Genomic DNA, 25,451 nt, shown 5'->3' with positions numbered 1-25,451 from the left:
CTTGCCAGGTTGGCCCAGCAGAAACCCTAGCGTGTGCCTGGGGCTGAATCAGCAAGGCCTGAGGGAAGTCAGAATTGCATCGAAGGCAAATCTGATGGGTCACACTCCAGGTCATAGGAGTGAAGGCCACCAGGCCAGGCTGTGAAGGGAGCAACAGCACTGGGACCACAGGTTAGGGGAGCTGGGCCGAGGGTGGTGTGTAGGTAATCGTGACACTGGGGAAGACATCCGGGACGGAGGCCAGCGCCACCAGGGAACCCAGATCAGTCGATGCCAGCTGCCCCCAGAGAAAGCCCCAGAGCTAGCACAGTGGCAGAGGCGGGAGGGGGTCTAAGCTGTGTTGAACCTGGACAGCCTCCCTCCTGCCCACAGGACCCCAGCAGTGACATGGAGGAGCAGCAGCTTTGAGTGTGACTTTGGAACTGGACGAGCCTGGATTTGAGAAAAACATAAAATGCAAAAGCAGAGTAAAGTCCCTACCCCTCCACATTCTGACCTTTGTTTCTTATATTCTTTCAGAAATCTGTATGTCTGTGTGTGTATGTGTATCCTTTTCATTGTACAAACATAACGAGCGCACTGTTGTATACCTTGCTTTTATCCTTTGCTTGATTTATTGGCAGGATGGAAGAACCATCTCCTCCTTCTTAATGACCATTTAGTATTCTATTCTATGGAATGTATTAGCTTAAGTAGACAGTCTCCAGGTGACAGACATCAAGGTTGTTGCTAGCTTGGGGTTATTTTGATACAGCAGCAATCACAGTGTACACACATTTTTTAACAATGAGACAATTGTTTCTATAGAAAAACCCTAGATACAGATTTTCTGGGTCAAAATTCTATGCAGCACCCTCCCCGCCTCCATTCTCTTTCAAAGGGCTTCTATTAATTTACACTCCTGCAGACTGTGTTTGAGAGTTACAAATGATAGTAACAGAGCTGTTGTGAGGATTAAATGAGACAATGTGTAAAGCTTTCAGCCAGCACCTGCCACATCTGCCTGCAGGGCGGGCCTCACCACAAACTGTATCACTTTGTCCAGGCAGGTACTGGGTGGTGTTTCATGGGCGGCTTGGGGAAGGGGAGGTGGCAGGAAACAGTGATCTGACAGCTGCTAAGCAGATGTCACCTTCACTCACACATCCAGGAAACTACCTGACATGTGCAGGTAGTGACACTGGGGTGCGGCGGGGATCGGGCAGGGAACCAGATAGGCGTGGCTTCCCCTTCCCGGAGCTGACAGTCTGAAGAGGGAGTGAGACTGGAATCTGTCTCCTCAGATGCGCTAAGTGCTTGAACAGCGTAGGCCTCTGCGGCTCACAGTCGCCTCTGACTGGGTCTCTCTCTCCCCGCCCTTCCCCTGCCCCCCAGCATACGTGGTGGAGCGGGAAAGGAAGACGGAAGACATCGGGTGTCAGGCGGCCCTGGCCGCGTGCTGGGCTGCTCTCTGCTGCTGCTGCCTCCTGGAAAGCCTGGACTGAGCAGCGAAGCCCCGAGTGCTCCCTGCAGGCCCGCTACCTTCTGTTACTGGAATAAACAACTAGTGCTGCACAGTTGACAGTTTTTCTTTCATTAAAAATTACCTCATCTACAGACTTCAACATTTTAGCATCTGTGATAGGTGTGAAATGGTATCTCGCTATTTTACCTTCCCTGCTTACTAATGACCTTGAACATAAATATATTTTTGACTTGTCTTTACAAATCTTGTGAATTGCTTGTTAGCGTCTTAGCCCATTTTTTCTACTGGTTTGTCTTCTCTTACTGATTAGTAGGGAAACTTTAAAAATTCCACAGACTAATACTTGTCACTTTTATAGGCTTGGAAATATCCTCTGCCTGTGTTCTTAACCTTTTTATAGTGTATTTTCTAGTATGAAAGTTTCTAAATGTCATGTTTATCGATCTTTCCCTCATGCTTTGTGTGTTTTAATCTTTGATGCAAAGATCAGTCTATATTTTTTTCTAAAACTTTTTAACATAGTCTTTACTCCACCTAAATTGGTTTTTGATCATGATATAGGATAGAGTTCTGGTTTTCTTTTTCTATTTTGGTAGTTCCAACACCATTTATTGATTTGGTCACCCTTTCCCTATTGATTTAAAATGAGATTTGTCATATACCAAATTCCCACATACAAATGGGCTAGAATGGGGAGTCTAGTGTGATAAGCATCTTTCCTGCCCCCCCGTACATGCGTACGCACGTACCCCTTTTTCTTCTTTAGAACTTTCTTGTTTATTGACTGTGCCAGAGCCTTTGACTCTGTGGATCACAATAAACTGTGGAACATTCTGAAAGAGATGGGAATACCAGACCACCTGACCTGCCTCTTGAGAAACCTGTATGCAGGTCAGGAAGCAACAATTAGAACTGGACATGGAACAACAGACTGGTTCCAAATAGGAAAAGGAGTATGTCAAGGTTGTATATTGTCACCCTGCTTATTTAACTTCTATGCAGAGTACATCATGAGGAACGCTGGGCTGGAAGAAGCACAAGCTGGAATCAAGGTTGCTGGGAGAAATATCAATAACCTCAGATATGCAGATGACACCACCCTTACGGCAGAAAGTGAAGAAGAACTAAAGAGCCTCTTGATGAAAGTGAAAGAGGAGAGTGAAAAAGTTGGCTTGAAGCTCAACATTCAGAAAACTAAGATCATGGCATCTGGTCCCATCACTTCATGGCAAATAAATGGGGAAACAATGGAAACAGTGTCAGACTTTATTTTTTGGGGCTCCAAAATCACTGCAGATGCTGATTGCAGCCATGAAATTAAAAGACGCTTACTCCTTGGAAGGAAAGTTATGACCAACCTAGATAGCATATTAAAAAACAGAGACATTACTTTGCCAACAAAGGTCCGTCTAGTCAAGGCTATGGTTTTTCCAGTGGTCATGTATGGATGTGAGAGTTGGACTGTGAAGAAAACTGATCGCCGAAAAATTGATGCTTTTGAACTGTGGTGCTGGAGAAGACTCTTGAGAGTCCCTTGGACTGCAAGGAGATCCAACCAGTCCATTCTAAAGGAGATCAGTCCTGGGTGTTCATTGGAAGGACTGATGCTAAAGCTGAAACTCCAATACTATGGCCACCTCATGCGAAGAGTTGACTCAACAAAAGACTATGGTGCTGGGAAGGATTGGGGGCAGGAGGAGAAGGGGACGACAGAGAATGAGATGGCTGGATGGCATCACCGACTCAATGGACATGAATTTGAGTGAACTCCGGGAGTTGGTGACGGACAGGGAGGCCTGGCATGCTGTGATTCATGGGGTCGCAAAGAGTCGGACACAACTGAGCAACTGAACTGAACTGAACCGGACTGGATGTTCTTGGCCTTTTACTCCTTTAATCAGGATTTTAGGATGAGTGTGTCATCCTAAAATGACACACTGTCATGGAAAACTACCATATTTGACTTTGATTTAGAGTAATTGGGGGGAGAGTTGACATTTTAGAGTGCTGTCTATGTATGCTTGTATACATGGAACATGATTTCTCTTAATTTTTAAAGAATTATTTATTTATGGCTGTGCTGGGTCTTCGTTGCGGCACGCAGGCTTTCTCTGGTTGAGGCGGGTGGGGCTGCTCTCTAGTTGCCGTGCGCAGGCTTCTCGTTGCAGTGGCCTCTCCTGTTGCGGAGCACAGGCTTAGGGCAGTCAGGCTTCAGCAGTTGTGGTGCTCCAGCCTAGCTGCCCTGCAGCATGCAGAATCCTCCCGGACCAGGGATTGCAGATTCTTATCCCCCATACCACCAGGGAAGCCCTTCTTAATCTTTTTTTGTTTGGTCATCTTTTATGTCCTTAGATAAAATTGTGTAATTTTCTTCACACAGCTTTCTATGTATCCTTTGTTGGTTTTAAAATTGGATGTCTTCTCAGGTGCATTGCAGTTTTAATGCTATTGTATATGGACCCTTTTTTATGAAAAAAAAAAAAAAATCCTTTTTTTGGTGAAAATAATTTCTTCACTCTACTGGGGTCACAGATTGGATTTTCAATCCAGTTTGTCACAGCATCGCCTTGGGGTCACTTTAAACTGGGAGGTGCAGTTCTTCGATCTGCCCCAAGTATACTCCCAGGGAACCACCCTCCGTCTACGAGGACTGACACTCAGTAGATGCCGAATGTCTGCAGCCTGTCAGGTGATGGGCCACATAGATTGGACCCAATTCCTGCCCCCCTGGGGCTTACAATCTAGGGAGGGAGGCAGACATTAAGTAATCCCACAGGCATTATTGGCATTCTACTTTACTATGAAGATATGTATTGCCATGAAAACACAAACACGGGACAGTCTGGGAAGGTGCTGAAAGATGAAAAGCTGTTAATAAGCAAAACAGTAGGAAAAGCAGGTGCAAAGGCCCAGTAGCAGGAGAGAACATGCATCATTTGAGAAACTAGAAGAGGAAATTGGTGTGACAGAGAAGAGTGGGATGATGGGAACAGATTTAAAAAACAAACAAAACAAAAAAAAAAAACAGGCAGGAGCACGACATGGAGCCCACAGCCCTACTTAGGGATTTTGGGGTTCTGTCCTGTGAGCAGTGGGAAGCCATCGAAGGATTTTAAGCAAAGGAATGACATGATCAACTTTGAATTTTTAAGAATTCCCTTTGGCTTCCATGTAGAGAATGGTTTGAGGCACAAACTCACATGGTGATGACAGAGAGACATTAATGTACTTGAGACAATTGGAAGTAAAATTAAGAAGACTTGGTGAGGGACTGGCTATGGGGATTGAAGAAACAGGAAATGGGGATGACTCCTGAGATTCTGACTGGAACTAACTGCCTGGTGAGGGTATTTGTGGAGATTGGAAACAAAGGAAAGGAACTGTATTTGGTCAGGAGGAGGAAAATCATGTTGGGCTCTGAATGTGTTGGGTTAGATTGAGGTGTTAAGGTGCTTATCAGACATTCAAGTAGAGATGTCAGATAAGCAGTTGTAAATACACCTGGAGCTTGGAGGAGATGTTGGGCTGGAGATGAAATGTGAGAAGCACTGGCATATTGGTAGTAATTAGAACTGTGGGAATGAATGAGATCACATCAGATAGAAATATGGAGGGAAAAGAGAAGGTGGCAATGTAGGGCTGAGCTTTAAGGAAAACTGACTTGTACCTGTAGATGATGAACCTGCAAAAGAATCAAAGATGGAAAACCAAGAGAATAGGATGCCCTGAGAGCAGAGAGGCTTTGTGTTAGGGCAATGATCCATAGCATCAAATATTGCTGGGAAGTCAGGTACGAACTCAAAAAATGTGCACTGATTTGGCCACACTGTTGTCACTGAGGGTGGGTGGACTTCCCTCCAGCTTCTATTCTGTGAAGGACACCAACAGAGGAGGAGACAAGATTGCTACGACCAAAAATAGAGGTCCAAAGGAAGGCAAGCGTGCGTGCATGCGCGCGCGCGCGTGTGTGTGTGTGTAAGAGATGAGCTCATAGTGCAAAGAACCAGCTGGGCCATGAAAGCTCAAAGACTGTTAAACTGAAGAGAACCATACAAAAAAAGAATTTCCAGAGGGGTCAGACACCAAGTAAGGGAGTCAGTTAATGTCCCGCAGGTTTTGAGCTTCTGGACAGAGGAGGCCCTGCTCTCCAAATGGATTCTGTTGGAGGGTCCAGCACATAGACTGTCAAGCATGTGACTGTCCGTGCTGGGGAGGTCCTCCTGAACAGCAGCAAGTATAGATCCTTCCTAACCACCATTTCAGTCTGATAGGGTTCAGATTTTTCTAGTATAAACTGTTTTATAAGAAACTCCCCATGTAACTGCAGTGTGGAATAGATACTGTGGAACTGCAGTTGAGGCAAGCAGGGGCCATCCCCTGCCTCTTGTCTAGAATCCCAGGGACCTGAGGAATACATCTGAGAACTTTAGTTGTTCTGGATTTTCCAGCACATTTGGCCAAGGGAGATTTGGGCTGAATGGGTTCTCTGCCCTAGAATGTCCTTCCGAGGTACTGCCTTGTAATCAGAATTAATCAGTGTGTAACTGCTGGTGGATTTTCTGAAGATCTGGGTGTAGTATTCCATTGTCTGGACGTAACAGTTTATATTCATTTACCTATTGAAGGACATTTGGGTTGTTGCCACTTTTAGGTGATTATAAATTATGTACAGGTTTTTGTGTGAACATAAGTTCTCATTTTTCTAAGAAGCATGATTTCTGGCTTAAATGATTAAGTGTATAGTAACTTTAAGGAGCTGCTGCTGTTTTTCTGAGTGGCTATACCATTATGCATCCCCGTCAGCAATGACTGAGGGTTCCAGTTGCCCTGTGTCCTTGTCAGCACTTATTGTCAGTGATTTTAATTTTAGCCACTCTGATAGGTGTGGTTTTAATCTGCATTTTTTAAATGGCTAATGATGTCGTATATGTATTTGTTCTTCTCAAATCCTATTTGGTGACATGTCTGTTGGCTTCTTACTGTGGAGTTTTGAGTGTTTCTACATTCTAGATACAAGGTTTGTACTGGATGTTATTTCCATATATTTTCTCCCAGTCTATAGCTTGTCTTTTCATCTCAACAGTGTCTTCCATAGAGCAAAAGTTTAAATTTTGATCAAACCCAAACTATCATGCTTTTGTTGTTAGATTTGAGAACTCTTTGCCTAACTCCGTGTCATGAGGAATCTATGTCTTCTTCTAAAAATTTTATAGTTTTACATTTAGATCTATGAGCCATTTGGGGTTAATTTTTACATAAAATGTGAGGCTTAAAATGGTTGAAGTTTTTGGGGTTTGTGTGCCAGTTGTTTCAACGTTTGAAAAGACTGTCCTTTCTGCATAGAACTGCTTTCGCGTGTTTGTCGAGCGCCAGCTGTCCGTGTTTGTGTGGAGCTGTCACTGTCCTCTCTGAGGCGTTCATCTGTGTCAGTTCCTTCTCCTGAACTGTAGCTGTCTTGACTACTGTAGCTTTATATTAACCTTAAAATAAGGTAGCATTAAGTCCTCCAACTTTATTCTTTTTCCGTATTTTTTGTTATTCTAGTTCTCTTGACTTTCCATATATTTTAGAATCAGTTTATCAATAAAAAATGGTTGGGATTATGATTAGAATAGCATTAAATCTATAGATTATGAGGCTTGGCGGGTATTTAATGGCACAACTTGTTCCCTCTTGGGCTTCTCTTGTGGCTCAGCTGGTAAAGAATCCGCCTGCAATGCGGGAGACCTGGGTTCAATCCCTGGGTTGGGAAGATCCCCTGGAGAAGGGAAAGGCTACCCACTCCAGTATTCTGGCCTGGAGAATTCCATGGACTCTGTAGTCCATGGGGTTGCAAGGAGTCGGACACAGCTGAGCGGCTTTCACTTCACTTGTTCCCTCTTATATGCCATAACCTCTAATGAAGCCAGGCAGCCTGCTCCCTCATTTGCTATGTTGTGATAATCCTAGCTTATGATTGATTGTATTGGTGTCTTTTGAAGCTTTGTGGTAGAGGTGTGTCTACATCGAATTGGGTAGGAACATAATGAAAAGATGACCAGTATGTTGAGGGGCTTGTGGGCCAAGTCATGCTCTGAGGCAGTCAGCCACCATCATTCACAACCTTGATCTCTGCCTCCTTCCTGAGTAGGTTGTGAGCAAGACCTGCCAGTCATTAGAGGAATCTCTCTGCCTTGGAGTCTAAACCCCTGCCACAGGGTCATAGAACTGTCCTGTACTGGGCATGATCTGAATTTTTTCTAGATTCTCCTTAATTTCTTCTGCCTGGCATAGCAGCCTCGCTCATATTTCTTAAAAACCCACATTAGAAATATATTCATGATACATCACAATATAATGAATTGCTTCCTCCTGTCTGCTGTAGTAACATCAGCCATGACGTCAGGTCTTCTCATACTCTTCCCTTTGACTTTCCCTAGGTCACACCATGGTTCCTCTAATCCAAGGCAGTGGCACACACAGACTTGGAGCAGAATAGCCAGTGCTGAGAGGTGGCTGTGTACGTTCTCAACCTGCGTATTCCTCCCATCACTGTTCTTCAGTCCCCTCCCTAGTCTCTTGGCTGAATTCAGGATTCTAGAACACCGGCTGTTCTGTCTCTTGGTCTCAGGGTATATAAAGTTACTTACCGAAGTCTTCTGCCATCACCCTAGCCAATCATTTGAGTTTCCCTTTTGATCATCTATTTTCTTTTCTCATCAGCAGAAGCAGTAGCTCTTGATTATCTTCTCAGATTTTTAGAAAAAAATAACAACTAAAAAGATTTATCTAGGTTTTTCATTTTATAACCTTGGGCAGAGCACCCGTCCCCTAAGCTGTTCATCCCTAGCGTCAGCCTGGGGCATTTCTGTAGATGTGGGCCTGGGGTGCTCACTGTGGCCAAGTTGTCAAGACGAAGCTTGGTGCACGCTGCTGGGCCAGCATACGTGGTTGCAGAGGCTGCACTGGAATGCCTGGCACCTCAGGTCTTCAGCTCTATGAACATAAAAAGTTACCTTTTCAAACTGTGAAAGATACTGTCTGAAAGCTCAGTGGTAAGGAATCCACCTGCCAATGCACGAGACATGGGTTCAATCCCTGGGTCATGAAGATCTCCTGGAGAAGGAAATGGCAACCCACTCCAGTGTTCTTGTCTGGGAAATCCCATGGACAGAGGACCCTGGGGAGCTACAGTCCCCGGAGTCGTAAAGAGTCGGACATGACTGAGCATGAATGACATCTCACCCCATGGTGAAACCTGGTTGTAAACTGAGATTTCTTTTTTTGACCCATCTTAATGATATTCACCTTTGTCCACATTACATTTTCACATGTCCTCTTTAGGCAGCAGCTTCCCCTGCTGTCTTTCCTTCCCACAGAGGATGATGCAGGGCCTCCAAGATGTCAAGTGACTTAAACGCAGTCACCCAGCTACAGCAGAACAGAGCCAGGGCCTCTTAGCTCGGTTCTGTGGGCCGTAGTCTTAACCTCTTCCCTGTCGGTACAGGGAAGAAAGGAAGCCCTTATTTTTGGGGTGTTGCGTAAGCAGAGTGAGTTCCTGTTTCCCCACTTGTAGAACAAACAGCCTGGCCCTACTGACTAGTGAGCACTGCTGGATCTCCACTGCGTGCTCCCAAACTGGCAGCTTCCAGCCCTGCGTCGAGTCCTATCGGAGGAAGAGGGACAGCACCCATGCATTCTCGCTCACATGCCCTGTTCAGGCTCCTTAGCAACCTCCCTGCCTTCTGCAGCATCTCCGTCTGGGAGGTGGGAGGAGGATGATCCTTTCACTTGGATATTTTATGATTTTCTAACGTGTGCATCCTTTGTTGACTCTTCTCTTTTGTATCATGTTCTCCTGCGGCCGAGTGTGTGCATTGTCTCAGTGACAGCCACACTCATCACGTCCAGGCAGATGCTCACCTGTGTATGTATGAGGGTCTCCTTACTCCCTTTATCTCAAGAAATGGGATGTTTCTAAACATTTCAATCTCTCTTCTCTTGAGGGGCCTCAACAGCTAAAGCTGTTCCTAGCCCCTGCGACACACACACACACAGCCCCTTGCTTCTCCCTGGGTTGTCTCTTCCTTCCCTTTTCTCGCTGAGCAACTGTGCTTCACGTGGACAGCCGGTTCCTCTGCTTTTGTCATCCTGTGATTTAGTGCTACAAGTACGAATCCCAACCTGGATATGGGCTGGTGGGAGGAGCCCCTCCCTGCACACAGGCTGAGAATAAGAAAACAGACTTTGGTGATCTTTCTGTAGGATGTCGTCATGCTGTGCTTCCCATTGATTCTGAGTCCTCCTTCCTTCACTCTGTGCCAGGCCCCAGGCCAAACACTATGTTTCTGTCACAAAACGTAGGCTCTGAGGCCCTGTGCCCCTCCCCACCTTGCCAGTCAGAGGCTGGGGCATGGGGGAGCTGCGACTGTCACGTGTGCAGTGCCCTGTAGAGAGCCCATGTACGTAGCTGTTGCCCTCAGAGAATAAAGTAACTCAAGTGGTGGGGGCCCAAGGAAAGTCTGAAGTAGATTTCTTCAGGGGGACAGCCCAAGTACACCTCCCCCCACACGCCCCCAAGAAGTGCCTTGTTCTGGGCCGAATGGCTGCCAGAAGGGACCCTGGAACTCAGTCGTCTCCCAACTGACTGCTGCTGGGCCAGGGCCATTCGGCTCTGACTCTTTGGGGACACACTGTGGAGGAGGGTGAGGGCTAGATCTTGCTCGCACACAGACCTTGGATTTCAAGGGAGAACAGGGCAGTGGAGGAGAGGCCTTTCGCCCCTCCACAATCTGTGTTTCAGGTCACTTGCAGGCAGCCTGCTGTCTGAGGTGAGCCTAACCTTGATGTGCGGACAGCACTGGGCCAGGAGCGCCGGCTGACAGGCCAGGACCTACCGCCAGCTCACCGTGCAACCTTAGCTGCCACCTCCCTTCTGAGCTCAGGATCCTTTTCTTACCAAAAAATGACTGCCACGTGATCTCCAAGGCAGTTTCATTTGCAATTCTGGCATCCGGGATGTTCTCAACTGTCCCCGTATCCACAACCACCTCTGTCCCAGTGGCCCCAGCAGGTCTAGCCCAAGGACAGGGTCACAGGAGGTAGTGGCAGTCCAGTCTTACTTACCAGACTGGTGTGAGATGTCCACATGTACTTAACCTTTTTGTAGTTTATGAAAAAATTTTACCATCAGGTCTGCTGTTCATAGGACTGACTGTGTTGGACAGGGTGAAAGTACAAGCTGGCCTGTGCCTGAGCCCAGGGAGGAGGCGGCTGGGGCCCACCCTCCTCTGGGTGCTCTGGCTGAGGCAGGTTGGGGTCGCCTAGACCCCCAGAAGGCTTGGCCATGGTGGCTGCTGGGTTTTGTGCAGCAGCTCCTCCTCAGAGGATGGTGGTGGCTGCACTTCTGGAGATCTCGGGACGGGGACCCACAGTCAGCAGACTCACCCTTTCCAAAGCAACGCACAACACTCAGCACTCTGTCTGACAGTGATGCTGGGCTGACTGCTCAGTGGGGTGGCAGGCAGTAGGTGTGTGAGAGGACGGATGAACTGGCGGGCCAGCTCCCAGACTGCCGTGCCTTAGAGTAGGTGTCTTGGGACACTGAAGCAAGCAGAGGGACAGAGACGTGGGGGACATGGCTGAAGTGGCAGAAGGAGCAGGGCAGGCAGTGAGGCCCGGGGGGGCAGGTGCTGTCACAGAGCGCGGGAGGACCAAGGCTGTGCCAGGGCACCAGCCCCACACCCCTCCTGCCTGCGGAGGAAGAGGGAAGAGGAGCTACGCCTCACCTCTCCTCTCTCAACCTCCAGACTCCAGTGAAAACGACACTCCCTTGACTGCCTCCCTCTACTACTCCTGGCCCCCCTTCACCCCCTACGGCAGCCCTCCCCCAGCATAGTTACCTGGTGCTCATGGCCTTCAGAGCAGGTGGCAGAGTGGTACCGCCTTCAGGACAGCTTCTGTCCCGGGTGCAGCCCCCTTGTGCTGAGTGAAAAATGGTCCCACTGCACTTGCACACCCAAGGAAAGCTCAAGTGCATCCTCAGCCAGCAGTGTGTTCTCTGTGGCTGCTTGGAAAGTGCAGGAGCTGTCCTGGGGCCATCTTGAGATTGTACTTCTTCCTCAGATGCGTTAAGATTTTTCCCTCTTCCTACCTCCTAGTCTGAGCAGTAGGAGGGCTGTTCGGCATCCACTGATACCTCATGGAAGGCTGGCCTTATGTTGTTTTGGATGCTGGTTTAGAAGATGGGGTGAAGACAGCTGAGCACTGACCACAGGCCTCCTGCCTCTGGCAGAGCTGTCATCTCCGCCGGGGGCACTCCTCCAGTGGCGCTGGGCTGTGGTGGTCTCAGCAGTAAAGGAGCAGCATGGGGTGCCACCACTAGTCTGAGCCTGCGCAAGAGGCCAAGGTGCTGGAGCAAGAAGGCCCGAGACGTCAGAACTGTCTGGGAGGCCCCAGTCTGTTGTATTTGCTTCTCCTTATTAGCTTCCTGGGCTGGGTCTGCAGACAGATGCAGGCACAAGAATTACCACTTCAAAGTCCTTGTTTAATCATTTAAAATGTCTGAGCTGAGCGAGTCAGGGTTTCAGATTCCAGGATGGGGCTGACTGAGAACTGAAGCCTTTGGCTAAGAGTCTCCACTCACGTTCTTGCCCGGGTCCATGTGGCCTGGAGCCCCGCTTGCCCACTGCGTGCCCAGAACCAGGGTTCTGAGTAGCCCATGTGAATACCTGCCCCCTGGGTGTACACTATGGTAGGCCTAGAATTTGGGACTGCTGGTTGGTGTGGCTGGTGGCCCTGGAGAAGACCCCAGGGCTTGGTGAACAGACAGCTGGGCCCAGGGGGCTGCATGCCTCCAAGCATCTTGCATCTGTCTTCTCTGCTTCCAGCTGAGGCAAGACAGTGGATGAGGATCCTCTGCCAGAATCTGCTCAGCTCCCCTGGGCCTTTCTGACCTAGGCTGGGCCTCCAAGTCACACACATGCTCACACACCCTTCCCTCTACATCCCGCAACCCCTATACCACCACTACTCACGCTGTCTTTTGCACCTGCATTCACGTGACAACTCTGAGTACCTGCCCCTCTTCAGGCCCCACCCCAGGGACACTGAAGGTTGGTACCAAAGGGCCATGTCAGGGCAAGGCAGACAAGCTGGTGAAGGAACCCCCGGACCTGCTCTCCAACTCAACCACAGTTTTCTGGAAATTGAGAGTCTGTTCAGTCCCTTCCCTGGGACCAGGGCACAGGCTGAATAAAGTGGCCTTGACTCCTGAGACATACAGCAAATGGGACAGTGAGCCTTTTGGCTGGTATGTGTGTGAGCCCATCTGTAAAGGCCTGCCTGCGTCAGAAGGAGCTGGCACCCAGGCTGGCCACGAGGGGGCACTGGACCCCTAAGCAGGAGCTCAGTGTGAGCAGCCCCTGCAGACACCAGATACTTTGCCCCTCATTGAGCACTGACTGCTCCCACTGCACTTTTGATCCCTCTCTGCTGTTTCTTCCTTTAAAAGAAAAAAAAATTTTTTTTTAAATTCTGGAATAATTGTAGATTTACAGATGAGTCAGAAATAGTACAGTTGCTGTATACTCTTGATCCAGCCTCCCTTAATGTTTAACGTCTTGCATAACCATGGTCCTGCCACCCCCACCCCCCATGCTCAGCTTGCCAGTACAGGCCAGTTGCCAGTAAGGCTCATGTGGCCTGGGTGTGGAGACACCTGCGTCAGAATCCCCTGCGCCCCAGCTCGTGCTGGGTAACTGGTGCGGCCAGCGAAGCTGTGGTGTGTGTACAGTGCCCTGACTTAAGGTACCCAGGGAGGCTGTCCCAGCCTGGCACAGCTGCATCCTGACTGCTGAGCTAGGGCAGCAGGGAGCTCTCGGGGAGGGGGTTCACACTGCAGGGGCAGGGATGGGGACAGGTGGCAGAGTACAGGGCGCAAGGAGCTTCAGAAGCCTCAAGGTGGGGTGGGGCCCTGGGCAGACCGGCCCTGCAGCTCAGCGCAGCAGGCCCCTAATGAAGCTGCAGTTCCTCAAGACTGCACAGGCAGGCAGGGCACCTAGGAAGACTCGGTTATCAAATGCGCAGTTTCTGTGCCCTACAGTGGGTGCTGTGAGCCTTCCTCAGAGCTTTCTCCTGTGCCTGTCATCCCGGCTTTGGTGATGGGAAGCAAAGCAAGGAAATCACTTCACTCCCACCTCCAGACCTACTTTACTACACAGACTCCCCCCCATCTTCTGTACAGTCTGGGGGGATAGGGTCTGTCCTCAGCTAACACGAAGGAAAAAGTCATAATAAGGGCTTTGGAAGATGGTGCTCCAGGAAATAGCTGACCGGGTTTCTAAGGTAGGTACAGCACTAACTACCCCCATCAAGGCTGACGCAGCCCTTAGGCTTGAAGTTCTGTTTTTTTTTTTTTAGCCAGACTGACTATTTCTAACCTCTGTAACCACTGTCTGGGGGTAGTCAGCTCAGAGTCTCCACTGCACCAGGCTGTGGAGGACATCATGTGAAATAAGCCCTGGCTAGGACAGACGTGGACTAGAGGAGGAAGGTGACAGAGGAAGCAAGACGGAGACATCTTTGTTTTCCTGACGAAGCTACCTGTGGGTCAGTGGTTCTGACAGGAGGAAGGGCTGGGAGTGGGGAAGCCGGGAGCAGACAGGTGTCCCGTGTGGCTGTGATGGCCCTCAGCTCGGGTTGGGGCACGTAGTGAGCACCTCTGTAAAGGCAGCTTGAGAGAGACTGCAGGGCCCAGCACACAGGAGCCCAGTGGGCTCGGTCTCCGGCCTGGGTCCAGCAGGCTGCTTTTGCAGGGGAGGAGCCTTTCTGTCCTGGGGCAGCAGAGCCAGTCCACTGAGGAGGAGAATGCAACAGGAGAGCAGGCAAGGGATCCACAGCCAACTGTGCTTTGGGTTTCCCTGTCCAGTGCTACCCATGCAGGATCAGGGGAGGCTAGGAACCTGGGTCGGTCATCTGGGCAGAAATGGCAGGTGACACCCTGCCTGGGGCTTTCCTGCTCGGGTGACCCCAGAGTTGGATGGGTGCTGGCTAGTGAGGAGGACTGCCCTGGAGCCCATTCACTCCTGTGCTCCTCCTGGTCCCTTTGCCGTCTTAGTTGGGGCCTGGGCTCACATTCCTGCTCTGGCTGTTTATGCACTTGAACAAGAGACCTGACCTCTCTGAGCCTCGAGTTCCTTACCTATGAAATGGGAACATCCACCACATAGTTACGGTTAAGACTAAATCAGGTCATGTGCCTTATCAGGCTGTCTACTTTTTGACCCCCTGGGGGTGGGTCTTGACTCCCAGACACTGATCAGCTTTTCCTGTGTCGCTGAGTGGGGCCAAATGAGATTAGACCTGTGCCATGAGAGAAGGGAAAGGGCTCTCTCTGTGGAGGGCAGCTGATACAACAGAACTTGGACAAGCTCACACTACCCAGTGTGTTCAAGCTACTATACCAGGTTCCAGAGAGAGGAGCTGCCAAGCGAGGAGGTATAAAAACAGATACGCAAAAATAGAACTGAAAGACGATTGCCCAAGGATTGGTTTAACTTAGAAGATTCATGTATTCATGAACTTGCAAAAAAATTTAAGATCCTTACTGCTTTATAACTGAGTTTGATGATGGTAGCTGTTTTGAGATTTTCTTAAAAGTGTCTGCAGATCCTCTGAGGCCACAGTCAACCATCAGATATTCTAACAGGAAGTGAGAGGCTGATGTCAGCCACAAGTCAGCTGATGAGTAAAGGACGGCTGGGGGTCCTTCTTGATCTGGGGATTGTTTAGCACTCCTCTCTCTTAATAGAGCACTTAGCCCTGACAGGGCTCCAAGTTCCTACTCCATTCAGAGGAAACACAAGAGTACCAAGCTCCGGCCATACCCTCCCACTTGCCCAGGTTTTCATCCTACCTTCCATTGCTTTGTGCAAAAGTTTAGAGGCTGCAGCACATTCTGCATTGGTCAGGTATGAAAAAAACAAGATTCTTGATTAATCTAAAGGGGCTTTAGGTTTTAAAAGATTATAGTTATCCTCTTGCTCTTGGGAGATGGCTTAGGTATATCTGAGGAAGCCCTCCCACCCCGCCCCCAGTTCCCCTGTAAGATTTGGAACAGGGTGCTCCCTGGTTTATAAACCCAGTAGGGTTAGCCAGCTCTGGCCACAGCACAACAGACATTCATTACTTAACTCAGGCTGGGCTGGTGTGAGGCCACTGTGGAGATTCCCCTGGGCTTGCCCTCCTGCAGGGATGACTGTCCTTAGCAGGAAGGGTGACAGTCCTAAGCTACCCTTCCTGCATTCATCACCGAGACTGCCTCAGTGGACAGGCTACAGGAAAGTCTGCTCAGTGGCTCTGGCTGTTCATGGAGCTCTCCCTTGGTCTGGGTGGTGCTGGCTCTTATAGGGCCTGGGGTTTACTGTTAAGTTAGTGTTAGAGTTCATTCTTATCCTCTGTCCCCTTCCCCCTGCAGTGTACGTGGTAGAAGACCAAAGAAGGGATGACCTGGGCACATCTACCTGCCTCACAGCCTGCTGGACGGCCCTCTGTTGCTGCTGTCTCTGGGACATGCTCACCTGACCATCCCAACTCTCCTGTCCTGCCAGCTCTGCCGCCACCGTGCACAGGTGTGCCTGCCCCGCCTCTTCTGATTGCTGAAATCAACGACTAGCTCTGCACAGACATTTCTACCTTCAACACAGTGGGATTCTAGATTAGCAGGGGTTGCTGCTGTTTAATTCAGTGACTTGATCTTTTTAATGTTCAAATCCATTCTTATTGGCCTTTCACAAATGTGCTACATGACTTTTTATTTTTTTGGCCAAAGGTTTATTAGTTATAATAAAATATATATTTATAATTTTAAAATTATATTCAGGTTTGATGTAATTTACCAATGAATGATTTCTCTGCTCACATCCTGTATGTTTCAATAAATTTATCTAAGCCTCAACTGTCTCAGTTATTCCAGTAGAATCTAAGCCCTGGATTTCTCAGCCACTGACCAGTATACGAGGAAGCTGATTTACTGGTTCATCCTGGCAGCTCCTAGGAGCAGCGTCCAAGGCCAGGTGTTCTTCAGTCAGGTAATGGGGCCCTCGCCAAGCAAGCACTCTCTCCCCAGGCCCACTGAGAGACAGCCTCACCAAGGAGCCACACTGGCTTTTTCCCTGAGCCTAGAGCAGCGTGTCCTGGTAATCCAGGGCTGCCCCCAGGGCCAGACAGACCTGAGTCTTTCTTTTCTTGCCATGCCCTCCCAGAACCTACCCCCTCCATTGCCACACAAGAAGGAGAGAGGAGAGCTGTCACAATATTAAATACAAACTAGCCGGTCAGGCCATCCATCTCAGCTTTGGCCGCAGGGTGGCGCTGGGCCGCCATAGCAGCAAGTCTCATTTTCCTTCAGCGGCCTATCCTGAGGCACAGCTGACAGTTCTCCCTAACTGCGCCTGCCCACTTTTCCTCTTCAGTTGCTGACGAATATTTAATTATTAGCTCTCTTGCTTTAAAAACAAAAATATTTAACTACCATCTCTCTCCTTAAAGCCAAAAAGCCATGATTTTGTATCATCACCTGATTTTTGTGCAGTAAACAGTAGGTACCCCCATGGCTGATTTCAAGCTACCAACATGGTATCTTGGAACATGGAGTCGGGAAAAGAAGGGCAGGCTCACACTGCTAGGTTGTATTTCCACCGTCCAGACACAACAGACTGTCAACCTCAAATACATAGATAATGGTCAAATTCAGTGAAGTTAATTCAGAAAGGATAAGTTCTTAATAATTATTAACCTTTTAATATAATAGTAAATTTACAAATGTAATTTTTAATAATGGCTATTGTTTAACCGACTCAGTGGACCTGAATTTGAGCCAACTCCAGGAGACAGTGGAGAACAGAGGTGCCTGGCATGCTGCAGAGTTGGACACGAGGACTCTAGGCAGACTGCCCCTGAGGTACCACTGCTGTGATCATACATTCAGCTATGCCTGCTCTCCTGTTCCTCATCTGCATACTACTGGTGCATGGAGGCTCAGAAGTTGAGGGGTTTACCCAGAGGAACAGAAACAAACAGGGCAAGGCTTCAATGCAGAAGGAGCAGGGCCACAGCCCTGGAGAGGCAACAGGGAGGAGTGAGGTGGAGACACTCTTTGCCTCTTTGGTCCTGTTTTCATCCATCAGCTCAAGAAAAGCAGACTCAGCAGAGTGGGACAGATGTCTTTTATTGGTCTGACTGACGTGACCAGCAGTAGGCCCCGGAAGAACTCCCCTATCTGTCCTGGCTCCCATCTTCCCTTCCCTGGAGTTCATGAGTCAACCACAGGGGAGAAGGGTGGCAGGCAGAGCCAGGATAGAACATACAAGGATGAGATCTGAAAGGGGCTCCAAGCCATGCATAAAACATAAGGTTACTAGACCATCCAGATAAAATGTCCCTCAGGCAGAGCAGTTTCCCTATACAGGCCGCTCGCCAGGAATGGCAAGGGGTCAGAAGGAAGAGGTTCCTGAGAGGCTGCCTACTGTGCCCTTCGCGCCATCAGCATCTCCCGGATATTGTCCTCAGCTTCCTTCACACTCCGCTCCAGATAGGATTTTTTCTGCTGCAATATGAGAAGGAAACGAGGGTTAGGATCAGGGTGAATGTGCCAAGCTGACAGATAACTGCATTTATGCCCAAGGGTTATGGCTTCTCTGTGACTAGTGACTTCCAGGAGCCTACTGTCTATTGAGAGCCAGGTGTACACACCTGCCCCAGAGCATTCCCCCACCCCGACGCCTGGGCACCAGGGAGGGTGTCACTCGGTTCCGGAAGCAGAAGTGCTCGGTGGAAAGCAACAGCACTCTTCCCCCCAGAAGGAAGCAGACTCTAAAAACAGGCATCGTGGTACATGAAGTTACACCAGACAGACAAAGGCCAGGAAATTCCAGGACAAAGCTCTGGCCCCGTAACAGACTGTCTCTCAAGGTTTTCCAAAGCCCAGGCCAGGCGCCTGTAAGCTGTCGCTGCTGCAGAGCAGAGAGCGCGCCCTCCGCTCTGTCCAGCGCAACAGGAGACAGGCTGCCTCGCGGACTGAGAAGCTGTATCACATGGCTCACTGAGGCATATGAGTCAGGATGAAATCTGCTTTTCTAATGAAACCACTGCCTGCCAGGAATCCAGGACAATGACACACTGAGTAAAACAGACCTTCTGGAAGTTTACCTCCTACCCCATCTGGGTCCTAAATTAAAAATCTTGACTTAGACAAAGAACTTCACTTTCAGGAGCCACATCTGGACCAGGATTATGAAAGATTAGTCAAAGGAAATGATGTCTGTACGTTATTTGCCCTGTGGTCACCCCAGAAGTGTGGCTTCACCACTGGTCCCTGCCCTGAGGACACACTTATGGCTCCATTCCCATTTAACAGACATGACATGAAGTCTCCCTTTTTGGGGAATGCTCAAAATAATCCCCTGCCAGGGCGCATGGGATGGAGCCACACTAGAGTCAGGAGTGCAGAGCCCTAGCCCAGAGGCAGCCAGGGCCCCTCCCTCACCCCAGCAGCTGGGGGTTTTCACTGCTAAAGCGCCCAGATGACCCAGGGAAGCCAGGGGAGGGTGGTGGCAGAGGGCAGGTAAGCAGCCTGGTCTCAGGCCTTACTTGGGAACTGATCCCCAACCTCTGAAGCAGAAAAATGGAAATGAGGGCTTCTACTACCCAGGGCCTTCACCATGAAACCTCTCTGGCGCCCCTTCTCCATACCCCTGCCTCCAACTTCTCCCACTCTCTGTCCAGACATTTATTAAATGATACACTGGAAAGTATAGTTTCCTTTAGGTGCCAGGTGCTGAGGCATCCATAATTTTAAGTATAGCTGATTCACAGTGCTGTGCCAATTTCCACTGCATGGCAAAATGACTCAGTACACACATACATGTTCTCTTTCCTATTCCCTCCACCATGTCCCTCAAAGGACATGGATGCAGTTCCCTGCTCTACACACCCTACCATTTATGATGGATAAATGTAACAGTCTGCATCCGCTAATCCCACAAATCTTTATCACAGTTCTTATGTGAACTTCTGGTTCCTTTGTCTCCGAACTTCAAATTTCTTGAAGGCCAGGAAGAGCCCTGTCTCTTTACCCATCTCCCATCCCTTCGGCTTGCACTCAATTCCTTACAAAAGAACAAGAACTCCAAAAAACTCCCAGTGACCATGGTGATTCTATGGCCACAAGTGTGTGTTACTGCCAAGAAAATTTTGTACACCGCTAAATCTGGTACAGTCCTATCTATCACTGTGATATCAGAGTGGGAACGTCTTCTGATAAACAATCGTTAGACTTACTTGTGAGTAAAAAAGGCAAACACTAGTAACTCCTGACTCAGCACTGAAGAATGAACATGTACCAGGTGTCGCACTGCAGCTAGAGAGTGAGTGCCATGTGTCATCTGGGCACCTTTTGGGTCCCAGCCCGGTACGGAATCCAAGGAAGAGGCGAGGGGAGCAAGTGGGGTTCCAGCCCTGCAGTTCGGCCAGAGCTCAGGACCCAGGTCTGCTGCATTTCATGTCCACCCACTTGCTGCCCCAACGAGAGAAACCATCAAACTGGAACATCAGCAAGAGCCTTTCTCCCTACGGCCCCGGGCTCTGGCCAATCAAGTCCAGGTTGTAACTCTCAACTTTAAAATTCTTTATTCTGTCACATCTCTTCCTTCCATCTTCCACTTCCATTACTTTTTCATGATTTTTACTACTGCATATCCTAAAGTCTTCAAGTTTCAAAATAATGTAAAATGAACTTGTCTATCTTTAAATCTTCAGTTTACACAGACTTACTGGATATTAAAGAATTTTTTTTCATCCCAACAGATGGGGCATCTCTAGCATAGTCCTGCTTTCCAACTGTATTTCAGTTGTCTCATCCTCAAACATACCTAAGCCCAGAAGACCCTCACAGTCAAACCTGTACCAAAGCACATGATATGGGTTGAACTGTCTCACGAAAAGACATGATGAAGTCCTGACCCCCAGTATGTGCCGGTGTGACCTTATTCAGAAACAGGGTCTTTGCAGATGTAACCAAGTTAAGATGAGGGCACACTAGGTTAGGGCAGGTTCTAAATCCAATGACTCGTGTCCTTATAAGAAGGCCACACAAAGACTAAGTGACACACAGGGGAAATGCCATGCGACAGTGGGGATGCATCTCCAAGAGGAGGAAGGCCGAGGATGGCCCACAACCTCCGTCAGCTAGACAGCAGGAAGGAGTCTTCCCTAAACACTTCACCCGGAGCATGGCCCTGCAACACCTTGATTTTGGACTTTTACCTTCCAGAATTGCAAAAAAAAAAATCAATTTCTGTTATTTTAAACCACCCAGTTTCTAGTAACTTGTTCTGTGGCCCTAGGATACCAACACAGCACCTAAAATGAAGGATGCTCCCAGAGACAGAGTTTATCCCAAGGTTCTTCTGAACCCATACCTTTCACCCACACCAAATCACAGAAGCTTAGTTAAGGATCCCTAAAAGTGAGAATGCTGGGGTTGTACTTATCTCAGAAATCATTGTTGTAGAATTGACCCAAATACAAATGAGACCATCAGAAAGAATGGAGAAAATTAAGGAACGAATGATTCAGTTAAACCTTCTCTTCCTTGAATCTCCACAGCTGAAAACCATCAGTCAAACCAGAAACCGTGTGGACCTGGCTCTTCCTCATTCCTGTAAATAACTCCATTCTCTCAACTCAAGGCAAAAACTTCAGTGTCATCCTTGAATTTTCTTTCTTTCACACCTGACATCCAATCAAACAAATCCTGCTAGCACTATCTCAAAATATCTCCAGACTCTGACTTTAATCAAGAGCTTCCTAAATGGCCTCCTTTCTTCTATCCTTGACCACCCCCTTCAGTTTCTTCACAGTGGCCAGAGTCATCTTTCAACATTTAAAACCTTCCAATGGCTTCCCATCTCTCTCAAGAGGCAAAAGCCTTTCAAACAGCCATGTACAGTCCTGCTCTAAGCTGACTCTCTGACCTCCCCTCCCATGTCTGCCTCTCTCACCTCGGCTCCAGCCCACTGGCCTCCAAGCTGTCCCACCAACCCACCAGCCACGCTCCTGCCTGTCCTCTGCCTTTGGTTCTCTCTGTGTAGGGACCTTCTTCCCAGATATCCACATTACTTGTTCCTTCAGGTCCTTCAGGTCTTTCTCAAATGTCACCTATGGGAAAGGTCTTCGTGACCACATGTAGCTCCACACTCTATCCTCCTCACTCTGTGATTTTCCTCCTTATCACCCATCCACCTGAAGGGGTGTATGTGTCTGTCTGTCTTCCCTATGAGAAGAAATGGTCCTTGATGGCAAGACTCTGCTCATGACAGAGTCCAGTGTCTAGGAGAATGGCTGGTTCATAACAGGAACTCAGTAGTTGAATAAGTGCATTTATCACGGGAAATGAGGCCTTTCTGATTTCCTTGTATGCACACTCCGTTTTAGTTTCCCTCCCAATCTGAATGAATGAGGAATACCCACCAGAGGAAGCAAAGGCAGAAAATGACCATTCTCCTTCAAGGTGGTTTTCGGTTTCTGGCATTGCCCTCTAACCTCTGCCTCCAGAAATACACAGGTTTAAAACTCAGACCTCACTGATGCTGATGCGGACATCAAAACCTTGCTCCCACGTAGAGGCCCTATGTACAGGTCAAAGCCCTTATGCTTTAACTGGTTAACTTGTGAAACCATAATACAAACCATCCCCATTTCCCGCATCCTGGAGTCAGAAATCCTTGAGAAAGGGCTCCATGTGATGTCAGGGCTGCTGTGCACAACAAGGGGATGACTGCTGTGGAAACTCTAGGAGGCATTTTCAAACCTCACCTTCCATCCCGAGTCCTGGGAAGGCATTTGCTGGCCTCACTGCAGCACCTTTCTGCCTTACTGAGCACTCCCTCAGAACCCCTTCCGTAGGAAATTCTCTAGTGGCATCAAACCACAGGGCTCTGGGCGCAGCAACATTCTTGTGGGCCTTGTCCTGACGCAAAATTCTGAGATTTCCTGTGGCTCAGGACGGCCAGGGAAATGACACTGTTGGCCTTCTTGCTCATCAGCGTGCAGTTCTTTCCGGGAGTCAGACTGAGGGCCTGGAGTTTCATTCTCATCCTCTCACAAAGCAACGAGGCTCAAGTCCCCTAGAACTTTTCTGACATGACACAATCTCTCAAATAGACTCCTGAGGTAATGCATCTTGTGGCACGATCTCTGTAGACTTCTTTTAGGAACGTTGTTTTCCTCTCTTTCTTGAAATTAATGCTTTTCCTGTCTGTCCTACCTTGGGGTATAGAAAAGTTTTTTCTCTTTCCCTTTTTATTTTCCAACTTATCAAATGAGGATTTAGACAACACCAAATTAATGATTCAATGATTCTCCTGTTCTCTCAGTTCACAGAACTATAAAATGGTCAGAGGGGGCCAGTTGCCCATAATGGGGAAATTTAGCAAGAGGCCAGCATCTGAGGCTGAGGAGGCATGTTTTGGCAGATGGGGTAAAATGTGAGGAGTGCAGGGAAACAAGAGGAAGAAGAGAAAAACAAAGGCAATGCAAGGGCACAATGAGAGAAGTCAGAAAGGGAAATGAGACAGGGATGCGCAGAGCTCTGAAAGTGCAAGTGCGACGCGAGTGCGTGAGTGAGGAGCAGCAGAGGCGGGCAGGGCAGACCTGACCAGGAACCTGAAGATAACAGACAAGTGATCCAAGGCCACTTGTGGACTCATCTGGGTTTATCTATTTCACCATAAGGAAACAACTAGGCTGCAAGGTAACTGCTGAACTACGTATGGCTGGGAGACAAGCTTAAAGAATGAGAAAGCAAATTTAGGCATGGAGCAAGAGAATAAAGAGAAACCTAAGATGGGGTTACTGTCACCATATCTTTTAGAAACTGCTTTCAAGACACCTTTCAGAAGTTCCTCTGTTGATAGACAGGGACAAAAGACTTGGATCGGTTGAGCAATGACCTTTTCTTTCTCCCAGATGTTCTTTTACTTGCTAAAGAGATTCTAACACAGCTACCATATGAGGCCAGACTCCCATATCCCACCTATGATCACATGGCTCAATGTACCCAAGGCAAAGCAAAACTCTGCTCTACTCAAGTTCCTCAGAGCAAAGATACACCAGGGTGGAGGCAGGGGGAGGAAAGGGGTCATATTTCCTCCAAATAATAACGTTTATTAACATTTTAGTCCACCTAAAGTTTGTGATCTCTACCTACTATTACTCTCCCTACCACATCAGTTTAAGTCTCAGAGAAAGACCAGCACATTAGAAAACGTGAGAAACAAAGAACACAAGCTCACAGGTTAAGTGAAGAGCAAGGTCGGGCACCTGTTCCAATGCATGTGGCGGAGACCAGGCTTTAGCCAAAGAATCATTATGTTCACAGGCACCAAGCTTAAAGGGGGTAAGATAAGACAATAATCCTGTTAAGAGATATATAGCTATTGGAGGTAGGGAACTTGGCTCAAAGAATATTAAGCGGAGAAGGAATCCAATTACTAACTTAAATATCTAAAACAACGGCTTTTGAAGTATGGTCCCCTGACCAGCAGCACCATCAACACCTGGGAACTTATTAGAAATCCACGTTCTTAGGTCCCAACCCCGACCTACTGAATAAGCACCTCTAGAATGGAGCCTGGCAATCTGTTTTCACTAGCCTTCCAGGTGATTCTGATGCACACTGAAGTTTGAGAACCTCCTTCAAAAATGGACTCCAGCAAACTCCTTCAATAAAGGGCAAGACAATAAATATTTTAGGCTTTGTGAACTGCCTCTGCCACAGCTACTCAACTCTGCCACTATAGTGCAAACGCAACATAAAAAATGTGTAAACAGGACTCCCCGATGGCCCGGTGATTAAGAATCCCTGGGCCGGGAAGATCCCACACGCTGATAGGCAACCAAGCCTGTGCACCACAACTATGGAAGCCTACATGCTCTAGAGCCGGTGCTCCGCAACAAGAGAAGCCACCACAATGAGAAAGTCTGAGCACAGCAACAAAGACCCAGCACAGCCAAAAATCAAAAATTTTAATGTGTAAACAGATGGGCTAGCTGTGTTCTAAAAACACAAAAACAAGAAGCAAGCCAGATTTAACCAGCAAGATTTGCCAATTTCTCTTTAAAAAAAGAGGGAGCCTTACAAGGTAGAACTGAATCCAGCAAGCAGAGATTTTAACTTTCAATGAAAGCTGCCTAATAAAAGCATAAATTTCCATCCATCCATCCTTCCATTCATTCATCAAGCCTACTGCCAAACCATTTTCTCTTTTTTCCTCCAAAATCCCTAGTCCTTGAAGTTTGTGGCATCATAGTGTGCCATCCTCTTCTCCCCTCCTTGCTGCTGCAATCTACCAGTGGTCTGGCTGCGGCCCCTCATTCATCGATGGCTCACCGTCTCCCTCTCCACCACAGCTGCACCGCTCAAGGTGACTTCAACAAGAGTGGAGGTCAACCATTCAATACTATGACCTTCTCTCCCCTCACAATTTTTACTTTACCCCACCTGAGCCACCCAGCCCATAGTCATACCCCAGAGATACTGACACCAATAACTGCTGCTGCTGCTAAGTCACTTCAGTCGTGTCCGACTCTGTGTGACCCCACAGACGGAAGCCCACCAGGCTCCCCCGTCCCTGGGATTCTCCAGGCAAGAACACTGGAGTGGGTTGCCATTTCCTTCTCCAATGTGTGAAAGTGAAAAGTGAAAGTGAAGTCGCTCAGTCGTGTCCGACCCTTAGCGACCCCAGGGACCGCAGCCTACCAGGCTCCTCCATCCGTGGGATTTTCTAGGAAGAGTACTGGAGTGGCTTGCCATTGCCTTCTCCGGACACCAATAACTACCTCCTCCAGAATTTCAATTTCACCACCACTTCATATTTTTCCAGGTCATTTTGATCTGATAACTCCCTCCAGCACTTCTTCAACCTCATCACTCTACAAGTTTTTCATT

At 48.3% G+C, this 25,451-nt stretch overlaps 2 protein-coding genes and 1 long non-coding RNA gene across 3 annotated transcripts in view; 2 read left to right on the top strand and 1 right to left on the bottom strand.

Moving 5' to 3' along the window:
* Window positions 1-1,556, top strand: part of CYSTM1 (cysteine rich transmembrane module containing 1) — a 54,557-nt gene extending 53,001 nt beyond the window's left edge. Inside the window, exon 4 of the mRNA XM_088839300.1 lies at window positions 1,375-1,556. Coding sequence (XP_088695426.1) covers window positions 1,375-1,484 — 110 coding nt within the window. The 3' untranslated portion in view covers window positions 1,485-1,556. The remainder of the gene's footprint in view (window positions 1-1,374) is intronic.
* A 6,414-nt stretch (window positions 1,557-7,970) lies between these two features.
* LOC148777072 (uncharacterized) lies at window positions 7,971-16,400 on the top strand. Its single transcript, XR_016038030.1, has 2 exons — window positions 7,971-9,371; window positions 15,921-16,400. It is a non-coding gene; the product is annotated as an uncharacterized LOC148777072 (long non-coding RNA).
* A 1,252-nt stretch (window positions 16,401-17,652) lies between these two features.
* The window catches only part of PFDN1 (prefoldin subunit 1), a 76,573-nt gene continuing 68,774 nt past the window's right edge, over window positions 17,653-25,451 (bottom strand). The window contains exon 4 of the mRNA XM_055429446.1: window positions 17,653-18,050. Coding sequence (XP_055285421.1) covers window positions 17,967-18,050 — 84 coding nt within the window. The 3' untranslated portion in view covers window positions 17,653-17,966. The remainder of the gene's footprint in view (window positions 18,051-25,451) is intronic.

Source organism: Moschus berezovskii, chromosome 8, assembly GCF_049115385.1.
Source record: "Moschus berezovskii isolate FMDL1 chromosome 8, NW_MosBer_1.0, whole genome shotgun sequence".
NCBI classification, from domain to species: domain Eukaryota; kingdom Metazoa; phylum Chordata; class Mammalia; order Artiodactyla; family Moschidae; genus Moschus; species Moschus berezovskii.
The sequence above is the reverse complement of the archived record's forward strand: the minus strand, read 5'-3'. Positions and strand labels throughout refer to the sequence as shown.